The sequence below is a fragment of the Lissotriton helveticus genome, chromosome 8 (genome assembly GCF_964261635.1).
Source record: "Lissotriton helveticus chromosome 8, aLisHel1.1, whole genome shotgun sequence".
NCBI classification, from domain to species: domain Eukaryota; kingdom Metazoa; phylum Chordata; class Amphibia; order Caudata; family Salamandridae; genus Lissotriton; species Lissotriton helveticus.
In genome coordinates, this window is record NC_136069.1 from 16,173,432 (window position 1) to 16,194,685 (window position 21,254).

At 54.0% G+C, this 21,254-nt stretch overlaps 1 protein-coding gene across 1 annotated transcript in view; it reads left to right on the forward strand.

Annotated features, from left to right (window-relative positions):
- The window catches only part of SLC37A1 (solute carrier family 37 member 1), a 273,159-nt gene that overhangs the window by 247,125 nt on the left and 4,780 nt on the right, over positions 1 to 21,254 (forward strand). The window contains exon 19 of the mRNA XM_078656374.1: positions 17,608 to 17,672. Within this exon, the coding sequence (XP_078512500.1) occupies positions 17,608 to 17,672 (65 nt within the window). The remainder of the gene's footprint in view (positions 1 to 17,607; positions 17,673 to 21,254) is intronic.

Here is a 21,254-nt window from a genome sequence, read left to right on the forward strand (position 1 = left end):
GTGCAGCACACACTGTCCTCATCTTCAGATACCACAAGTCACAAGTGCAGCACACACTGGCCTCATCTTCAGATACCACAACTCACAAGTGCAGCACACACTGGCCTCATCCTCAGATACCACAACTCACAAGTGCAGCAGACACTGGCCTCATCTTCAGATACCACAAGTCACAAGTGCAGCACACACTGGCCTCATCCTCAGATACCACAAGTCACAAGTGCAGCACACACTGGCCTCATCTTCAGATACCACAACTCACAAGTACAGCACACACTTGCCTCATCTGAAGATACCACAGCTCACAAGTGCAGCACACGCTGGCCTCATCTTCAGATACCACAACTCACAAGTGCAGCACTGGCCTCATCTTGAGATACCACAACTCACAAGTGCAGCACACACTGGCCTCATCTTCAGATACCACAACTCACAAGTGTAGCACACACTTGCCTCATCTTCAGATACCACAACTCACAAGTGCAGCACACACTGGCCTCATCTTCAGATACCACAACTCACAAGTGTAGCACTGGCCTCATCCTCAGATACCACAACTCACAAGTGCAGCACACACTGTCCTCATCTTCAGATACCACAAGTCACAAGTGCAGCACACACTGGCCTCATCCTCAGATACCACAACTCACAAGTGCAGCAGACACTGGCCTCATCTTCAGATACCACAACTCACAAGTGCAGCACACACTGTCCTCATCTTCAGATACCACAAGTCACAAGTGCAGCACACACTGGCCTCATCTTCAGATACCACAACTCACAAGTGCAGCACACACTGGCCTCATCCTCAGATACCACAACTCACAAGTGCAGCAGACACTGGCCTCATCTTCAGATACCACAACTCACAAGTGCAGCAGACACTGGCCTCATCTTCAGATACCACAACTCACAAGTGCAGCACACACTGGCCTCATCCTCAGATACCACAAGTCACAAGTGCAGCACACACTGGCCTCATCTTCAGATACCACAACTCACAAGTACAGCACACACTTGCCTCATCTGAAGATACCACAGCTCACAAGTGCAGCAAACGCTGGCCTCATCTTCAGATACCACAACTCACAAGTGCAGCACTGGCCTCATCTTGAGATACCACAACTCACAAGTGCAGCACACACTGGCCTCATCTTCAGATACCACAACTCACAAGTGTAGCACACACTTGCCTCATCTTCAGATACCACAACTCACAAGTGCAGCACACACTGGCCTCATCTTCAGATACCACAACTCACAAGTGTAGCACTGGCCTCATCTTCAGATACCACAACTCACAAGTACAGCACACGCTGGCCTCATCTTCAGATACCACAACTCACAAGTGCAGCACTGGCCTCATCTTGAGATACCACAACTCACAAGTGCAGCACACACTGGCCTCATCTTCAGATACCACAATTCACAAGTGTAGCACACACTTGCCTCATCTTCAGATACCACAACTCACAAGTGCAGCACACACTGGCCTCATCTTCAGATACCACAACTCACAAGTGTAGCACTGGCCTCATCTGAAGATACCACAACTCACAAGTGCAGCACACACTGACCTCATCTTCAGATACCACAACTCACAAGTGCAGCACACACTGGCCTCATCTTCAGCTACCACAACTAACAAGTGCAGCACGCAGTGGCCTCATCCTCAGATACCACAACTCACAAGTGCAGCACGCACTGGCCTCATCTTCAGATACCACAACTCACAAGTGCAGCACGCACTGGCCTCATCTGAAGATACCACAACTCACAAGTGCAGCACACACTTGCCTCGTCTTCAGATACCACAACTCACAAGTGCAGCACGCACTGGCCTCATCCTCAGATACCACACTCACAAGTGCAGCACACACTGGCCTCATCTTCAGATACCACAACTCACAAGTGTAGCACACACTTGCCTCATCTTCAGATACCACAACTCACAAGTGCAGCACACACTGGCCTCATCTTCAGATACCACAACTCACAAGTGTAGCACTGGCCTCATCCTCAGATACCACAACTCACAAGTGCAGCACACACTGTCCTCATCTTCAGATACCACAAGTCACAAGTGCAGCACACACTGGCCTCATCCTCAGATACCACAACTCACAAGTGCAGCAGACACTGGCCTCATCTTCAGATACCACAACTCACAAGTGCAGCACACACTGTCCTCATCTTCAGATACCACAAGTCACAAGTGCAGCACACACTGGCCTCATCTTCAGATACCACAACTCACAAGTGCAGCACACACTGGCCTCATCCTCAGATACCACAACTCACAAGTGCAGCAGACACTGGCCTCATCTTCAGATACCACAACTCACAAGTGCAGCAGACACTGGCCTCATCTTCAGATACCACAACTCACAAGTGCAGCACACACTGGCCTCATCCTCAGATACCACAAGTCACAAGTGCAGCACACACTGGCCTCATCTTCAGATACCACAACTCACAAGTACAGCACACACTTGCCTCATCTGAAGATACCACAGCTCACAAGTGCAGCAAACGCTGGCCTCATCTTCAGATACCACAACTCACAAGTGCAGCACTGGCCTCATCTTGAGATACCACAACTCACAAGTGCAGCACACACTGGCCTCATCTTCAGATACCACAACTCACAAGTACAGCACACACTTGCCTCATCTGAAGATACCACAGCTCACAAGTGCAGCAAACGCTGGCCTCATCTTCAGATACCACAACTCACAAGTGCAGCACTGGCCTCATCTTGAGATACCACAACTCACAAGTGCAGCACACACTGGCCTCATCTTCAGATACCACAATTCACAAGTGTAGCACACACTTGCCTCATCTTCAGATACCACAACTCACAAGTGCAGCACACACTGGCCTCATCTTCAGATACCACAACTCACAAGTGTAGCACTGGCCTCATCTGAAGATACCACATCTCACAAGTGCAGCACACACTGACCTCATCTTCAGATACCACAACTCACAAGTGCAGCACACACTGGCCTCATCTTCAGCTACCACAACTAACAAGTGCAGCACGCAGTGGCCTCATCCTCAGATACCACAACTCACAAGTGCAGCACGCACTGGCCTCATCTTCAGATTCCACAACTCACAAGTGCAGCACGCAGTGGCCTCATCCTCAGATACCACAACTAACAAGTGCAGCACGCAGTGGCCTCATCCTCAGATTCCACAACTCACAAGTGCAGCACACACTGGCCTCATCCTCAGATACCACAACTAACAAGTGCAGCACACACTGGCCTCATCTTCAGATACCACAACTCACAAGTGCAGGACACACTTGCCTCATCTTCAGATACCACACCTCACAAGGGCAGAACACACTTGCCTCATCTTCAGATACCACAACTCACAAGTGCAGCACACACTGGCCTCATCTTCAGATACCACAACTCACAAGTGCAGCACACACTGGCCTCATCTTCAGATACCACAGCTCTCAAGTGTAGCACACACTGGCCTCATCCTCAGATAGCACAACTCACAAGTGCAGCACACACTGGCCTCATCTTCAGATACCACAACTCACAAGTGCAGCACTGGCCTCATCTGAAGATACCACAACTCTCAAGTGCAGCACACACTTGCCTCATCTGAAGATACCACAACTCACAAGTGCAGCACACACTGACCTCATCTGAAGATACCTGTTAGACGGGGACCCTGAGGGTCGGCCGGATACCGAGGGAGAGATCCCCGAGGGGGACCGTCTCCGGCGATCGTACAGACAAGTACCCTCCCTCCCCACAAACAGGCACCACACCAAGTCGAGTTCAAGGCTTTATATAAGGTTCTTAAGGCAAGGATATCAGCGATACAGGATAACTTGGACCCGGGGGTCCTCTCACTTCTAGTCTCTGTAGGGAAAGGGGGTAGCGGGACAGTCTTAGTACCGGATCGGTACAGGTGGTGGTAAAAGGCGAGCTCACAATCCTCGAGCTGGAGGGTCTGTGGATCGGGCCGCGGCAGCGCCAGCAGGCCAAGGTGATAGTCTCATAAAGCAGAGGGCCGCGGCAGCGCCAGCAGGCCAAGTCGATGGTTTCACGAGGCAGAGGGCCGCGGCAGCGCCAGCAGGCCAAGATGGTTTCACGAGGCAGAGGGCCGCGGCAGCGCCAGCAGGCCAAGACGATGGTTTCACGAGGCAGGGGGCCGCGGCAGCGCCAGCAGGCCAAGACGATGGTTTCACGAGGCAGAGGGCCGCGGCAGCGCCAGCAGGCCAAGACGATGGTTTCACGAGGCAGAGGGCCGCGGCAGCGCCAGCAGGCCAAGACGATGGTTTCACGAGGCAGAGGGCGCGGCAGCGCCAGCAGGCCAAGACGATGGTTTCACGAGGCAGAGGGCCGCGGCAGCGCCAGCAGGCCAAGACGATGGTTTCACGAGGCAGAGGGCGCGGCAGCGCCAGCAGGCCAAGACGATGGTTTCACGAGGCAGAGGGCCGCGGCAGCGCCAGCAGGCCAAGACACGGATGAGTTCTTCTCGGGTCTCTCGACTCCAGGATACAACTGCCTTCCTGGTCTGGTCCTGCCCCAGTTATAGGTCTGGCGCCCTTTGATGTCCGGACCCTCGCGCCTGGGGGCCGGGAGGTCCGGGATGAGGGAGTCCAGACACCCAGCAGGGGGGTGGAGCCAGCGCCCAGGCGGCCTGGGGTGATCGACACCTGGCGGAGGAGAGCCGTTGACGATTCCTTCTCCCATTGACTCGCCAAGTGGTCACTCTGCCTCCTGGGGGGAGGTTGGTGCCTCGATGTCGGGCCCGGCCGGGCCCAGGGTGAGGGTCGAGTTGAGGCCACGCGGCCTCGTGCTGCAGTGCCCCAAGATGGCGGCCGGGTCGATGTCGTGGGGTAGAGGGTGACCCGGGCCAGCTGGGTCCGGAGCTGGTGTCTTGTAGTGGAGGGATTGCAGGGTACTTTGGGTGGTCGTTGGTGGACTCTGGCTGGGGATGCAGGGAGAGCCAGGGTCCTGGTCCCATTGCGGGGAGGGGGTACAGCTCGAACATGCGGCCTGTCCAACATGCGTCCCCCCCAGCTGAAGGCGGGGAGAGTCAGCCATCTTCCTGGGGACTCTCCTCGCTGAGGCGGAAAAAGCGTGACAGGCCGTCGGCGTTGGCGTGGTCCTGGCCTGGACGATGTTCCACCGTGAAGTCCATCCCCTGCAGGGAGATGGACCAGCGCAACAGCTTCGGGTTCTCCCCCCGCATTTGCATCAGCCATTGCAGGGGTCGGTGGTCTGTTTGCACCCGGAAGTGGGTGCCGAAGAGGTATGGCCGGAGCTTCTTGAGTGCCCAGACTACGGCGAAGGCCTCCCTCTCAATGGTGCTCCAGCGTTGTTCTCGGGGCAAGAGGCGTCTGCTGATGAAGACCACCGGATGGTCGACCCCTTCGGCGTTGAGTTGGGAGAGGACGGCCCCCACACCATGATCGGAGGCGTCCGTCTGCACAATGAATTCCCGGCTGTAGTCGGGTGCCTGGAGCACGGGGGCCGTGCACATGGCGGTCTTTAGCTTCTCGAAGGCTGATTGGCAGCCCGGGGTCCAGTTGACGGTTTTGGGGCTCTTTTTGGAGGTGAGCTCTGTGAGGGGCCCCACGATGCTGCCATAGTCCTTCACGAACCGCCGGTAGTATCCGGTGAGCCCCAGGAAGGCCCGGACCTCCGTTTGGCTCGTAGGGGGTTGCCAGGCCTGGATGGCAGCAATCTTGAGTTGGAGAGGGGCCACCAGCCCGCTTCCCACTTGGTGTCCCAGGTAGGTCACGGACCCTTGGCCAACTTGGCACTTGCTGGCCTTGATGGTGAGCCCGGCTTGCTGGAGGGCGAGTAGAACCTCCCGCAGGTGGCGGAGGTGGTCGGTCCACTGGTGGCTGTACACAGCAATGTCGTCCAGGTAGGCGGCGCTGAAGTCTTCCAGGCCCGCCAGCACCTGGTTTACCAGCCGTTGGAACGTTGCCGGGGCGTTTTTCATGCCGAAGGGCATGACTTTAAAGTGGTAGTGCCCGTCTGGGGTAGAGAAGGCGGATCGTTCTTGGGCCCTAGGGGTGAGGCCGATCTGCCAGTAGCCCGCTGTTAAGTCGAAGATGCTCAGGTAGCGGGCGGCCCCCATCCGGTCAATTAGCTCGTCTGCCCGGGGGATGGGATGAGCGTCGGTCCGGGTAACTGCATTCAGCCCTCGATAGTCCACGCAGAACCGGAGCTCAGGGGCAACGCCCGGGGCAGCTGCCTTGGGAACCAGGACGACTGGGCTCGCCCAGGGACTGTCTGAGGGTTCGATCACTCCTAGGGTCAGCATCTTGGACACCTCGGTCTGGATGCAGGCTCGTACCCGGTCTGGTACGCGGTATGCTCGGTGTCGAATAGGAGGGCTGTCCCCGGTGTCCACATCGTGGAGGCACCAGGGGGTGACTCCGGGGGTGAGGGAGAACAGGGAGGCGAACTGCCTCAGGAGCGTTTGGCAGTCTTGGCGTTGCTCCGGGGACAGGGCCTCGGAGAGCTGGACCCCTTCCACTGAGCCATCCTGCTCGAAGGCCCTCAGTAAGTCCGGAAGGGGTTCGGAGTCTTCTTCTGTCCCAGTATCGGTAGCCATTAGGAGGCTGAGTTCGGATCGCACAAAATGGGGTTTGAGCCTGTTGGCATGGAGGACCCGTAGGGGGTTCCGGGCAGTCTCCATGTCGATTAAATAGGTGACGGGCCCCTTGCGTTCGATTACCTTGAAGGGCCCGGACCATCTGTCTTGGAGGGCACAGGGCTCAACCGGGGACATCACCCAGACCTGTTGTCCAGGTTCGAACTCAATGGAGGACGTGTGCTGATCGTACCACCTCTTCATGTCCTCCTGACTGGCCTCGAGGTTGGCTTTGGCGGTGTCTCGGAACCGCCGGGTCTGGTTGCGGAGAGCCAGGAGATACCGGTAGATGTCCGGGGGAGTTTTCTGGGGAGGCTGCTCCCAACCTTCCTTGACTAGGCTGAGGGGGCCCCGGACGGGGTGTCCGTACAGTAGTTCAAAGGGGCTGAAGCCGAGGGACTTCTGCGGGACCTCCCGATAGGCAAACAGGAGGCATGGCAGCAGTACGTCCCACTGGCGTCGAAGGGGTTCTTCTAGACCCATAATCATCCCCTTGAGGGTGCGGTTGAATCTCTCGACCAGTCCGTTTCCTTGCGGGTGATAGGGGGTCGTGAATTTGTAGGTGACCCCGCATTGCTGCCAGAGGGACTTCATATATCTGGAGATAAAGTTCGTGCCCCTGTCACTGACGACCTCCCGGGGGAATCCCACCCGGGAGAAGATCCCCATCAGGGCCCGGCCCACCACGGGGGCCGTCACAGTCCGAAGAGGGATGGCCTCGGGATAGCGGGTGGCGTGGTCTACCAGGACCAGGATGAACCGGTGTCCTTGGGCTGTTCGAGGGTCGAGGGGCCCCACAATGTCTATTCCCACTCGTTCAAACGGGGTGGTGACGACAGGAAAGGGTTGTAATGGTGTTTTGATTTTTCGGCCACTTTTTCCGCTGGCCTGGCAGGTGGGGCAGGCCTTGCAGTGGTTGGTGACATCCTTCCGCATGTGGGGCCAGAAAAAATGGGTCACCAGGCGGTCGTAGGTTTTATCCTGCCCCAGGTGTCCGGCAAGGGGGACATCGTGGGCTAAGTTCAGGAGGAAGTCTCGGAAGCGAAGGGGCACCACCAGCACCCGACTGGCCCCTAGTTCTGCAATTTTCTGCTCGCTGTAAAGCAGGTCTTGGTCCCAGTAGATCCAGTGGGCCCCCGAGGTATCCCCGGTGCTCTGGGCCAGGGCTTGCTGCCGGAGTCCTTCGAGAGAAGGACAGGTTTGTTGCTCGGCCCGGAATTGTTCCTGCGTGGGGCCTCCCTCCTGCCGCCATTGTGCCAGGTCAGGGACGTCTCGAAGCTGGTCGGGTCCTTCTTCGGTTTGGGTCAAGGGAATGGCTTCTGGGGCGGCCTCCTCTGGGATGAGCGCGGGAGGAGGTTCTGGCCACTCGGGCTCTTCTGGGCTGGGGACCGCGCGGGCGGTCATGGACCGGGTCGTGACGCAGACCCATTCGGGGAGGCCAAGCATCCCCAGGTGCTCCCTCCGTTCGACAGCTGCCCAGGGAGAGCTTTCAAGGTCGTTTCCTAGGAGGCAGTCCACGGGGGCATCATCGCGGACAGTTACTTTTAACATCCCTGTTACTCCTCCCCACTCGAAGGGGACGCAGGCCATGTGGCATAGGCTTTCGGAGTTGTCGGCTGATCGAACAGGGCAAAGAATGTTCGGCAAGATTTGGTCTGGAGTGACGAGGTGGCGTCGGACCGCCGTTACACTGGCCCCGGTGTCGCGGAGGGCTTCCGCCCGGCGGCCATTGATGTTGACCCATTGACCGTACTTCTGTGTGTTGGCGGGAAGGGGGGCCCGCGGAATCATGTCTCTCTCCCCTAAGCAGACCAGTGCCATGGCGGCGGGTGCCCATTCAGAGGGATCGGTCTCGTACTCCTCTTGGTCTTCCGGGATTATTTCTTCCCCTAGGGCCGCCGCTGCAACTTGGCGGGGAGGAGTGTTCGGATTCTTTGGGCAGTTGGGATCACTGGCGTAGTGGCCGGGTCGCTGGCACCTGTGGCACGTAATGTTGGCCCGGAAACCGGCCCGGACGGCAGGGCTTCCCCGGCCAACCGGGGTCGAGGGGTTTCTGGGGGGTGACGAGGGGCCGGGGTCTCTCCCCCGACCCTGACTTCCTCCTCCCCCTCGGGGGCGATACGATCTGGATACTTCGCTGGGTGCGCTCCGGCCAACTCGGGTGCTTTCCCACCGGTCGGCTTCGGCGGCGAGTTGTCGAGGGTCGGTTAGCTTGCTGTCCAGGAGGTGTTGCCGGAGCTCCACGAAGCAGTTGTTCGACAGGTGTTCCCATACGATAAGGTCAAAGAGTTGGTCGTAGGTGGTTACTTTGTTGCCCTTGATCCACCCCTCGAAGGCTCGGCTAAAAAAGTTCACGTACTCCACCCAAGTTGTACCCGGAATCCGTTTGCAGTCGCGGAACCGTTGGCGGTACATCTCAGGTGTGAGCCCGTATCGAGTGAGGAGGGCGGCCTTCATGTGGTCGTAGGAGGTCATCAGCTGGTCCGGGAGTTGCAGCAGGGCGTCCCGCCCTTCGTTGACAAACCTCCCCCATAATCCGGCTCCCCAATCGCTTCGGGGAATCCGGTGGGAGGTCATTGCCACCTCATAGGCTTTAAACCACTGCTGGATATCATCGTTCTTGTGGTATTCCCGGATGACATCTTTGGGGATGTGAACCTTGGGTTCGGTCGAGGCAGACGGGGTCGGTCGTTCGGGGAGCCCGAGGTCTTTATTCTGTTTCTGAATCTCCAGTGCTTTGAGATTGCGCTCATGTTCGTATTCTAGTCTCTTTTCCTCTAGCTCCCTCTGTCTTTGCTTGTCTTCCCGCTCTTCCCTGAGTCGTAAGTGTTCCAGGGTTATTTTTTGTTCTGCCAGCTTGAGTTCCCCATCCAAGCGAAGTCGGGCAAGTTCTAATTCGTGGAGTCTGGTTTTTTCTCTTTCTCGGATCTCTTCCAGGGAGAGATCCGTTCTTTCTTTAGTTGGTGCGGGGCTCGTTTCGGTTGTTTGTGTTCGGGGTACGGCCGTACCCGTTTCTGCCCAAGCTTCTAGGGCTCGTTTGAAGTCTTCCTTTGTGCTAAGACCTGTGGTTGGAAGTCCAAGTTCTATGCAATATTGCTTCAGTTCCCGGTGGTTGTAGTCTTCCAATTTTTCCATCTGAAATTTTTCCGTTGTTCCGCTCTCTATTGACATGGTTGTTGTGTGTGGTGGGGCGAGTGACTTTCTGTACGATTATGCGTAGGTTCGGATCCCGTCGCTGGCCACCAATGTTAGACGGGGACCCTGAGGGTCGGCCGGATACCGAGGGAGAGATCCCCGAGGGGGACCGTCTCCGGCGATCGTACAGACAAGTACCCTCCCTCCCCACAAACAGGCACCACACCAAGTCGAGTTCAAGGCTTTATATAAGGTTCTTAAGGCAAGGATATCAGCGATACAGGATAACTTGGACCCGGGGGTCCTCTCACTTCTAGTCTCTGTAGGGAAAGGGGGTAGCGGGACAGTCTTAGTACCGGATCGGTACAGGTGGTGGTAAAAGGCGAGCTCACAATCCTCGAGCTGGAGGGTCTGTGGATCGGGCCGCGGCAGCGCCAGCAGGCCAAGGTGATAGTCTCATAAAGCAGAGGGCCGCGGCAGCGCCAGCAGGCCAAGTCGATGGTTTCACGAGGCAGAGGGCCGCGGCAGCGCCAGCAGGCCAAGATGGTTTCACGAGGCAGAGGGCCGCGGCAGCGCCAGCAGGCCAAGACGATGGTTTCACGAGGCAGGGGGCCGCGGCAGCGCCAGCAGGCCAAGACGATGGTTTCACGAGGCAGAGGGCCGCGGCAGCGCCAGCAGGCCAAGACGATGGTTTCACGAGGCAGAGGGCCGCGGCAGCGCCAGCAGGCCAAGACGATGGTTTCACGAGGCAGAGGGCCGCGGCAGCGCCAGCAGGCCAAGACGATGGTTTCACGAGGCAGAGGGCCGCGGCAGCGCCAGCAGGCCAAGACACGGATGAGTTCTTCTCGGGTCTCTCGACTCCAGGATACAACTGCCTTCCTGGTCTGGTCCTGCCCCAGTTATAGGTCTGGCGCCCTTTGATGTCCGGACCCTCGCGCCTGGGGGCCGGGAGGTCCGGGATGAGGGAGTCCAGACACCCAGCAGGGGGGTGGAGCCAGCGCCCAGGCGGCCTGGGGTGATCGACACCTGGCGGAGGAGAGCCGTTGACGATTCCTTCTCCCATTGACTCGCCAAGTGGTCACTCTGCCTCCTGGGGGGAGGTTGGTGCCTCGATGTCGGGCCCGGCCGGGCCCAGGGTGAGGGTCGAGTTGAGGCCACGCGGCCTCGTGCTGCAGTGCCCCAAGATGGCGGCCGGGTCGATGTCGTGGGGTAGATGGTGACCCGGGCCAGCTGGGTCCGGAGCTGGTGTCTTGTAGTGGAGGGATTGCAGGGTACTTTGGGTGGTCGTTGGTGGACTCTGGCTGGGGATGCAGGGAGAGCCAGGGTCCTGGTCCCATTGCGGGGAGGGGGTACAGCTCGAACATGCGGCCTGTCCAACAATACCACAACTCACAAGTGCAGCACGCACTGGCCTCATCCTCAGATGCTACAACTCACAAGTGCAGCACGCACTGGCCTCATCTTCAGATACCACAACTCACAAGTGCAGCACCCACTGGCCTCATCCTCAGATACCACAACTCACAAGTGCAGCACGCACTGGCCTCATCTTCAGATACCACAACTCACAAGTGCAGCACGCACTGGCCTCATCTTCAGATACCACAACTCACAAGTGCAGCACGCACAGGCGTCATCTTCAGATACCACAACTCACAAGTGCAGCACGCACTGGCCTCATCTTCTGATACCACAACTCAAAAGTGTGGCACGCACTGGCCTCATCTTCAGATACCATAATTCAAAAGTGCAGCACACACTGGCCTCATCCTCAGCTACCACAACTCACAAGTGCAGCACACACTTGCCTCATCTGAAGACACCACAACTCACAAGTGCAGCACGCAGTGGCCTCATCTTCAGATACCTCAACTCTCAAGTACAGCACACACTGGCCTCATCTTCAGATACCACAACTCTCAAATGCAGCACACACTTGCCTCATCTTCAGATACCACAACTCACAAGTGCAGCACGCACTGGCCTCATCTGAAGATACCACAACTCACAAGTGCAGCACACACTTGCCTCGTCTTCAGATACCACAACTCACAAGTGCAGCACGCACTGGCCTCATCCTCAGATACCACACTCACAAGTGCAGCACGCACTGGCTTCATCTTCAGATACCTCAACTCTCAAGTGCAGCACGCAGTGGCCTCATCCTCAGATTCCACAACTCACAAGTGCAGCACTCAGTGGCCTCAGCTTCAGATATCTCAACTCTCAAGTGCAGCACACACTGACCTCAACTGAAGGTACCACAACTCACAAGTGCAGCACGCACTGGCCTCATCTGAAGGTACCACAGCTCACAAGTGCAGCACGCACTGGCCTCATCTTCAGATACCACAACTCACAAGTGCAGCACGCACTGGCCTCATCTGAAGATACCACAACTCACAAGTGCACCTTCAGATACCTCAACTCTCAAATACAGCACACACTTGCCTCATCTTCAGATACCACAACTCACAAGTGCAGCACGCACTGGCCTCATCTGAAGATACCACAACTCACAAGTGCAGCACACACTTGCCTCATCTTCAGATACCACAACTCACAAGCGCAGCACGCAGTGGCCTCATCCTCAGATACCACAACTCACAAGTGCAGCACGCACTGGCTTCATCTTCAGATACCTCAACTCTCAAGTGCAGCACGCAGTGGCCTCATCCTCAGATTCCACAACTCACAAGTGCAGCACGCAGTGGCCTCAGCTTCAGATATCTCAACTCTCAAGTGCCGCACACACTGACCTCAACTGAAGATACCACAACTCACACGTGTAGCACGCACTGGCCTCATCTTCAGATACCACAACTCACAAGTGCAGCACGCACTGGCCTCATCTGAAGATACCACAACTCACAAGTGCACCTTCAGATACCTCAACTCTCAAATGCAGCACACACTTGCCTCATCTTCAGATACCACAACTCACAAGTGCAGCACGCACTGGCCTCATCTGAAGATATCACAACTCACAAGTGCAGCACACACTTGCCTCATCTTCAGATACCACAACTCACAAGCGCAGCACGCAGTGGCCTCATCCTCAGATACCACAACTCACAAGTGCAGCACGCACTGGCTTCATCTTCAGATACCTCAACTCTCAAGTGCAGCACGCAGTGGCCTCATCCTCAGATTCCACAACTCACAAGTGCAGCACGCACTGGCCTCATCTTCAGATACCACAACTCACAAGCGCAGCACGCACTGGCCTCATCTTCAGATACCACAACTCACAAGTGCAGCACGCACTGGCCTCATCTTCAGATACCACAACTCACAAGTGCAGCATGCACTGGCCTCATCTGAAGATACCACAACTCACAAGTGCACCTTCAGATACCTCAACTCTCAAATACAGCACACACTTGCCTCATCTTCAGATACCACAACTCACAAGTGCAGCACGCACTGGCCTCATCTGAAGATACCACAACTCACAAGTGCAGCACACACTTGCCTCATCTTCAGATACCACAACTCACAAGCGCAGCACGCAGTGGCCTCATCCTCAGATACCACAACTCACAAGTGCAGCACGCACTGGCTTCATCTTCAGATACCTCAACTCTCAAGTGCAGCACGCAGTGGCCTCATCCTCAGATTCCACAACTCACAAGTGCAGCACGCAGTGGCCTCAGCTTCAGATATCTCAACTCTCAAGTGCCGCACACACTGACCTCAACTGAAGATACCACAACTCACACGTGTAGCACGCACTGGCCTCATCTTCAGATACCACAACTCACAAGTGCAGCACGCACTGGCCTCATCTGAAGATACCACAACTCACAAGTGCACCTTCAGATACCTCAACTCTCAAATGCAGCACACACTTGCCTCATCTTCAGATACCACAACTCACAAGTGCAGCACGCACTGGCCTCATCTGAAGATATCACAACTCACAAGTGCAGCACACACTTGCCTCATCTTCAGATACCACAACTCACAAGCGCAGCACGCAGTGGCCTCATCCTCAGATACCACAACTCACAAGTGCAGCACGCACTGGCTTCATCTTCAGATACCTCAACTCTCAAGTGCAGCACGCAGTGGCCTCATCCTCAGATTCCACAACTCACAAGTGCAGCACGCACTGGCCTCATCTTCAGATACCACAACTCACAAGCGCAGCACGCACTGGCCTCATCTTCAGATACCACAACTCACAAGTGCAGCACACACTGGCCTCATCCTCAGATACCACAACTCACAAGTGCAGCACACACTGGCCTCATCTTCAGATACCACAACTCACAAGTGCACCTTCAGATACCTCAACTCTCAAATGCAGCACACACTTGCCTCATCTTCAGATACCACAACTCACAAGTGCAGCACGCACTGGCCTCATCTGAAGATACCACAACTCACAAGTGCAGCACACACTGGCCTCATCCTCAGATACCACAACTCACAAGTGCAGCACACACTGGCCTCATCTTCAGATACCACAACTCACAAGTGCACCTTCAGATACCTCAACTCTCAAATGCAGCACACACTTGCCTCATCTTCAGATACCACAACTCACAAGTGCAGCACGCACTGGCCTCATCTGAAGATAACACAACTCACAAGTACAGCACACACTTGCCTCATCTTCAGATACCACAACTCACAAGTGCAGCACGCAGTGGCCTCACCTTCAGATACCACAACTCACAAGTGCACCTTCAGATACCTCAACTCTCAAATGCAGCACACACTTGCCTCATCTTCAGATACCTCAACTCTCAAATGCAGCACACACTTGCCTCATCTTCAGATACCACAACTCACAAGTGCAGCACGCAGTGGCCTCACCTTCAGATACCACAACTCACAAGTGCAGCACACACTGGCCTCATCTTCAGATACCACAACTCACAAGTGCACCTTCAGATACCTCAACTCTCAAATGCAGCACACACTTGCCTAATCTTCAGATACCACAACTCACAAGTGCAGCACGCAGTGGCCTCACCTTCAGATACCACAACTCACAAGTGCAGCACACGCTGGCCTCATCTGAAGATACCACAACTCACAAGTGCAGCACGCAGTGGCCTCACCTTCAGATACCACAACTCACAAGTGCAGCACACGCTGGCCTCATCTGAAGATACCACAACTCACAAGTGCAGCACACACTTGCCTCATCTTCAGATACCACAACTCACAAGCGCAGCACGCAGTGGCCTCATCTTCAGATACCACAACTCACAAGTGCAGCTCGCACTGGCTTCATCTTCAGATACCTCAACTCTCAAGTGCAGCACGCAGTGGCCTCATCCTCAGATTCCACAACTCACAAGTGCAGCACGCAGTGGCCTCATCTGAAGATACCACAACTCACAAGTGCCGCACACACTGACCTCAACTGAAGATACCACAACTCAAAAGTGCAGCACGCACTGGCCTCATCTGAAGGTACCACAACTCACAAGTGCAGCACGCACTGGCCTGATCTTCAGATACCACAACTCACACGTGTAGCACGCACTGGCCTCATCTTCAGATACCACAACTCACAAGTGCAGCACGCAGTGGCCTCATCTTCAGATACCACAACTCACACGTGTGGCACGCAGTGGCCTCAGCTTCAGATATCTCAACTCTCAAGTGCCGCACACACTGACCTCAACTGAAGATACCACAACTCACACGTGTAGCACGCACTGGCCTCATCTTCAGATACCACAACTCACAAGTGCAGCACACACTGGCCTCATCTTCAGATACCACAACTCACAAGTGCAGCACTGGCCTCTTCTTCAGATACCACAACTCACAAGTGCAGCACACACTTGCCTCATCTGAAGATACCACAACTCACAAGTGCAGCACACACTGGCCTCATCTGAAGATACCACAACTCACAAGTGCAGCACACACTGGCATCATCTTCAGATACCACAATTCACAAGTGCAGCACTGGCCTCATCGTCAGATACCACAACTCACAAGTGCATCACACACTGGCCTCATCGTCAGATACCACAGCTCACAAGTGCAACACACTTTGGCCTCATCCTCAGATACCACAACTCACAAGTGCAGCACTGGCCTCATCTACAGATACCACAACTCACAAGTGCAGCACACACTGGCCTCATCTTCAGATACCACAACTCACAAGTGCAGCATGCACTGGCCTCATCTGAAGATACCACAATTCACAAGTGCAGCACTGGCCTCATCGTCAGATACCACAACTCACAAGTGCAGCACACACTGGCCTCATCTTCAGATACCACAACTCACAAGTGCAGCACGCACTGGCCTCATCCTCAGATTCCACAACTCTCAAGTGCAGCACACACTGGCCTCATCCTCAGATACCACAACTCACAAGTGCAGCACTGGCCTCATCTACAGATACCACAACTCACAAGTGCAGCACACACTGGCCTCATCTTGAGATACCACAACTCACAAGTACAGCACACACTGACCTCAACTGAAGATACCACAACTCACAAGTGCAGCACACACTGGCCTCATCTTCAGATAACCACAACTCACAAGTGCAGCACACACTAGCCTCATCTTCAGATACAACAACTCACAAGTGCAGCACGCAGTGGCCTCATCCTCAGTTACCACAACTCACAAGTGCAGCACACACTTGCCTCATCTTCAGATACCACAACTCACAAGTGCAGCACACACTAGCCTCATCTTCAGATACCACAACTCACAAGTGCAGCACGCAGTGGCCTCATCCTCAGTTACCACAACTCACAAGTGCAGCACACACTGGCCTCATCTTCAGATACCACAACTGATGTAACGGTCGATTGTGCTGAACAGGAGCAAAGATATAATGCTGTTCTCTTGTTTTTAGGTTAAAGGTTAGAATTAATAATGCATTCAGATGGCGTCTTAAGACAGACTTAAGTTAGGATTTTGTCTTAAGTCTGTCTTAAGTCTGTCTTAAGTCTGTCTTAAGTCTGTCTTAAGTCTGTCTTAAGTCTGTCTTAAGTCTGTCTTAAGTTTGTTTTAAGTCTGTCTTAAGTTCGTCTTAAGTCTGTCTTAAGTCTGTCCTAAGTTTGTCTTAAGTCAAACTCAAGACAAAATCCTAACTTTACTACTACAAAATTCCTTCTGTGAATACCAAAAGTAGTAAGGTTAGGATTTTGTCTTAAGTTTGTTCTGTGAATCGGGCCCATGCTGTCTGTTCTCAGGCAGTCCTGGTTTCACCACCACACAAGCTGTTTCCTATGGTGGAGGCAACGGCAGCTTCACCATCGGAATACTGACTCCCCCTGTGCTTTTAGAGGTGTGTGGGAGTGCAGAGGTGGGCTCTCCAGACATGAGCCGTCTTGTGGTGGGAGCACTTTACAGCTACACCTCGAAGCCCTTTTTATGGGGCCGGGGGTTTGGGGGAAGTTCTATATAGTGTGAACTAGACCCGAAGGTATCAGAGCGCTTTACATGAGCACCAGTTACAGACGAACAGATTCACTTTTTGTTAGGCATGGGGAGATTAAGTGATTTGCCCAGAATCACAGGATGTTGAGCATCCCTGCCGAGACTCGAACCTGCTTAACCCGCTTCAAAGTTGACCGCCCTAGCTGTTAGGCCACATCCTCTCTCCTTAGTGTGGGCTGCTAGCGGAGGAGGGCCAGAGATGTTCTAAGCCTCCACCACGTCCCCTCTTCTCAGTTTTTTGCATGTGAAATTGTACCTTGAACGTCAGTGTTACTCCCCTGCCTGCCTTCCAACTCTAGCTGCACGCATGCGCAGGCCCCTCACACAGCTTTTAGAGAACCCACATTCCTCAGGTTCTCACTGTTTTTTCACCTGTCCCTTTCTCTGCAGTGTCTGCTGCGTCTGATCCGGAAGGAGCTGACCTGCACCACTCCACCGACTGCTGACCACTCTGAGTAAGTTCTCTGCCTCCCTGAACTCGGCCGGACTAAGCTCTTCCTTCATTGCATGGCTGGGATGACATGTTGGAAAGTCTTGCATGGCTGGGATGACATGTTTGAGAGTCTTGCATGGCTGGGGTGACATGTTTGAGAGTCTTGCATGGCTGGGGTGACATGTTTGAGAGTCTTGCATGGCTGGGGTGACATGTTTGAGAGTCTTGCATGGCGGGGGGTGACATGTTTGAGAGTCTTGCATGGCTGGGGTGACATGTTTGAGAGTCTTGCATGGCTGGGGTGACATGTTTGAGAGTCTTGCATGGCTGGGATGACATGTTTGAGAGTCTTGCATGGCTGGGATGACATGTTTGAGAGTCTTGCATGGCTGGGGTGACATGTTTGAGAGTCTTGCATGGCTGGGATGACATGTTTGAGAGTCTTGCATGGCTGGGATGACATGTTTGAGAGTCTTGCATGGCTGGGATGACATGTTTAAGAGTCTTGCATGGCTGGGGTGACATGTTTGAGAGTCTTGCATGGCTGGGGTGACATGTTTGAGAGTCTTGCATGGCTGGGGTGACATGTTTGAGAGTCTTGCATGGCTGGGATGACATGTTTGAGAGTCTTGCATGGCGGGGGGTGACATGTTTGAGAGTCTTGCATGGCTGGGGTGACATGTTTGAGAGTCTTGCATGGCTGGGGTGACATGTTTGAGAGTCTTGCATGGCTGGGATGACATGTTGGAAAGTCTTGCATGGCTGGGATGACATGTTTGAGAGTCTTGCATGGCTGGAGATGACATGTTTGAGAGTCTTGCATGGCTGGGGATAACATGTTTGAGACTCTTGCATGGCTGGGGATGACATGTTTGAGAGTCTTGCATGGCTGGGGATAACATGTTTGAGAGTCTTGCATGGCTGGGATGACATGTTTGAGAGTCTTCCATGGCTCGGATGACATGTTTGGGAGACTTGCATGGCTGGGATGACATGTTTGAGGGTCTTGCATGGCTGGGGATGACATGCTTGAGGGTCTTGCATGGCTGGGGTGGCATGTTTGAGAGTCTTGCATGGCTGGGATGACATGTGTGAGGGTCTTGCATTGCTGGGGTGACATGTTTGAGAGTCTTGCCTGGCTGGGGTGACATGTTTGAGAGTCTTGCATGGCTGGGATGACATGTGTGAGGGTCTTGCATTGCTGGGATGACATGTTTGAGAGTCTTGCCTGGCTGGGGTGACATGTTTGAGAGTCTTGCATGGCTGGGATGACATGTTTGAGAGTCTTGCATAGCTGGGATGACATGTGTGAGGGTCTTGCATGGCTGGGATGACATGTTTGAGAGTCTTGCATGGCTGGGGATGACATGTTTGAGAGTCTTGCATGGCTGGGGATGACATGTTTGAGAGTCTTGCATGGCTGGGATGACATGTGTGATGGTCTTGCATGGCTGGGGTGACATGTTTGAGAGTCTTGCATTGCTGGGGATGACATGTTTGAGAGTCTTGCATGGCTGGGATGACATGTTTGAGAGTCTTGCATGGCTGGGGATGACATGGTTGAGAGTCTTGCATGGCTGGGATGACATGGTTGAGAGTCTTCCATGGCTGGGGTGACATGTTTGAGAGTCTTGCATGGCTGGGGATGACATGTTTGAGAGTCTTGCATGGCTGGGATGACATGTTTGAGAGTCTTGCATGGCTGGGATGACATGCTTGAGGGTCGTGCATGGCTGGGGATGACATGTTTGAGAGTCTTGCATGACTGGGATGACATGTTTGAGGGTATTGCATGGCTGGCATGACATGTTTGAGGATCTTGCATGGCTGGGATGACATGTTTGAGAGTCTTGCATGGCTGGGGTGACATGTTTGAGAGTCTTGCATGGCTGGGGATGACATGTTTGAGAGTCTTGCTTGGCTGGGATGACATGTTTGAGAGTCTTGCATGGCTGGGGAAGGCATGTTTGAGAGTCTTGCATGGCGGGGGATGACATGTTTGAGAGTCTTGCATAGCTTGGATGACATGTGTGAGGGTCTTGCATGGCTGGGATGACATGTTTGAGGGTCTTGCATGGCTGGGGATGACATGTTTGAGGGTCTTGCATGGCTGGGGATGACATGTTTGAGGGTCTTGCATGGCTGGGGATGACATGGTTGAGAGTCTTGCCTGGCTGGGGTGACATGTTTGAGAGTCTTGCATGGCTGGGATGACATGTGTGAGGGTCTTGCATGGCTGGGGATGACATGTTTGAGGGTCTTGCATGGCTGGGGATGACATGTTTGAGAGTCTTGCATGGCTGGGATGACATGTTTGAGAGTCTTTCATGGCTGGGATGACATGTGTGAGGGTCTTGCATGGCTGAGGTGACATGTTTGAGAGCCTTGCATGGCTGGGATGACATGTGTGAGGGTCTTGCATGGCTGAGGTGACATGTTTGAGAGCCTTGCATGGCTGGGATGACATGTGTGAGGGTCTTGCATGGCTGGGGTGACATGTTTGAGGGTCTTGCATGGCTGGGGGTGACATGTTTGAGAGTCTTGCATGACTGGGGGTCACATGTTTGAGAGTCTTGCATGGCTTGGGATGACATGTTTGAGAGTCTTGCATGGCTGGGATGACATGTTTGAGAGTCTTGCATGGCTGGGATGACATGTCTGAGGGTCTTGCATGGCTGGGGATGACATGTTTGAGGGTCTTGCATGGCTGGGGATGACATGTTTGAGGGTCTTGCACGGCTGGGATGACATGGTTGAGAGTCTTGCATGGCTGGGATGACATGTTTGAGGGTCTTGCATGGCTGGGGATGACATGTCTGAGGGTCTTGCATGGCTGGGGATGACATGTTTGAGGGTCTTGCATGGCTGGGGATGACATGTTTGAGGGTCTTGCACGGCTGGGATGACATGGTTGAGAGTCTTGCATGGCTGGGATGACATGTTTGAGGGTCTTGGCCTGAATACTTCAAGCCTCTGAGGGAAGGTGTGGTGTAAACCAGGGCTGCTCCCTCAGCAGCCGGGCTGAGGGGCTGGAAGCTGGGATTGGAGGAAGGTGGCCTCATCCTTCACCAGCAGTGGGGGTGTACCTCACATCTCAGGGGCTCTCTGGAACACAAAAAAATCAAGTGTTTGGTCATCTAAGGATGTAAAACCCTCAGAGCTTCTGAAGAGGGATATATATATATATATATATATTTGCAACACAAGTTAAGAAACAAACATCCTAGCATTCGTGGAGTAGGTATGCCTGCAACTGCATTCATGATGAGGAAAGGACTGCTCATTGTGCAGTTTTTAAATCTAAATAGCTTGATGTAAGTCTGATATTAACACAATGATCAGTTGAAACGCATCCGCTGCGCAGCAAAGCTACAACCCATGTGTAAGATACTCAGATGTAAATGGATTCAAACACTTGATCTCGAGGTGGAAACAAAACACGTGCACAAAGTGTCAACGCTCATTCGAAGAGTTTTAAAGACAGAGCATAAGTCCATAGCTAGTAAAATTCAATTAGAAATAAACCTAAGTGTGTCTTTAATACTATAAGTGTTAAACTACAAACTAGCCCACCCTTTTCCAAGTCCAATTTGAAATAGGAGCA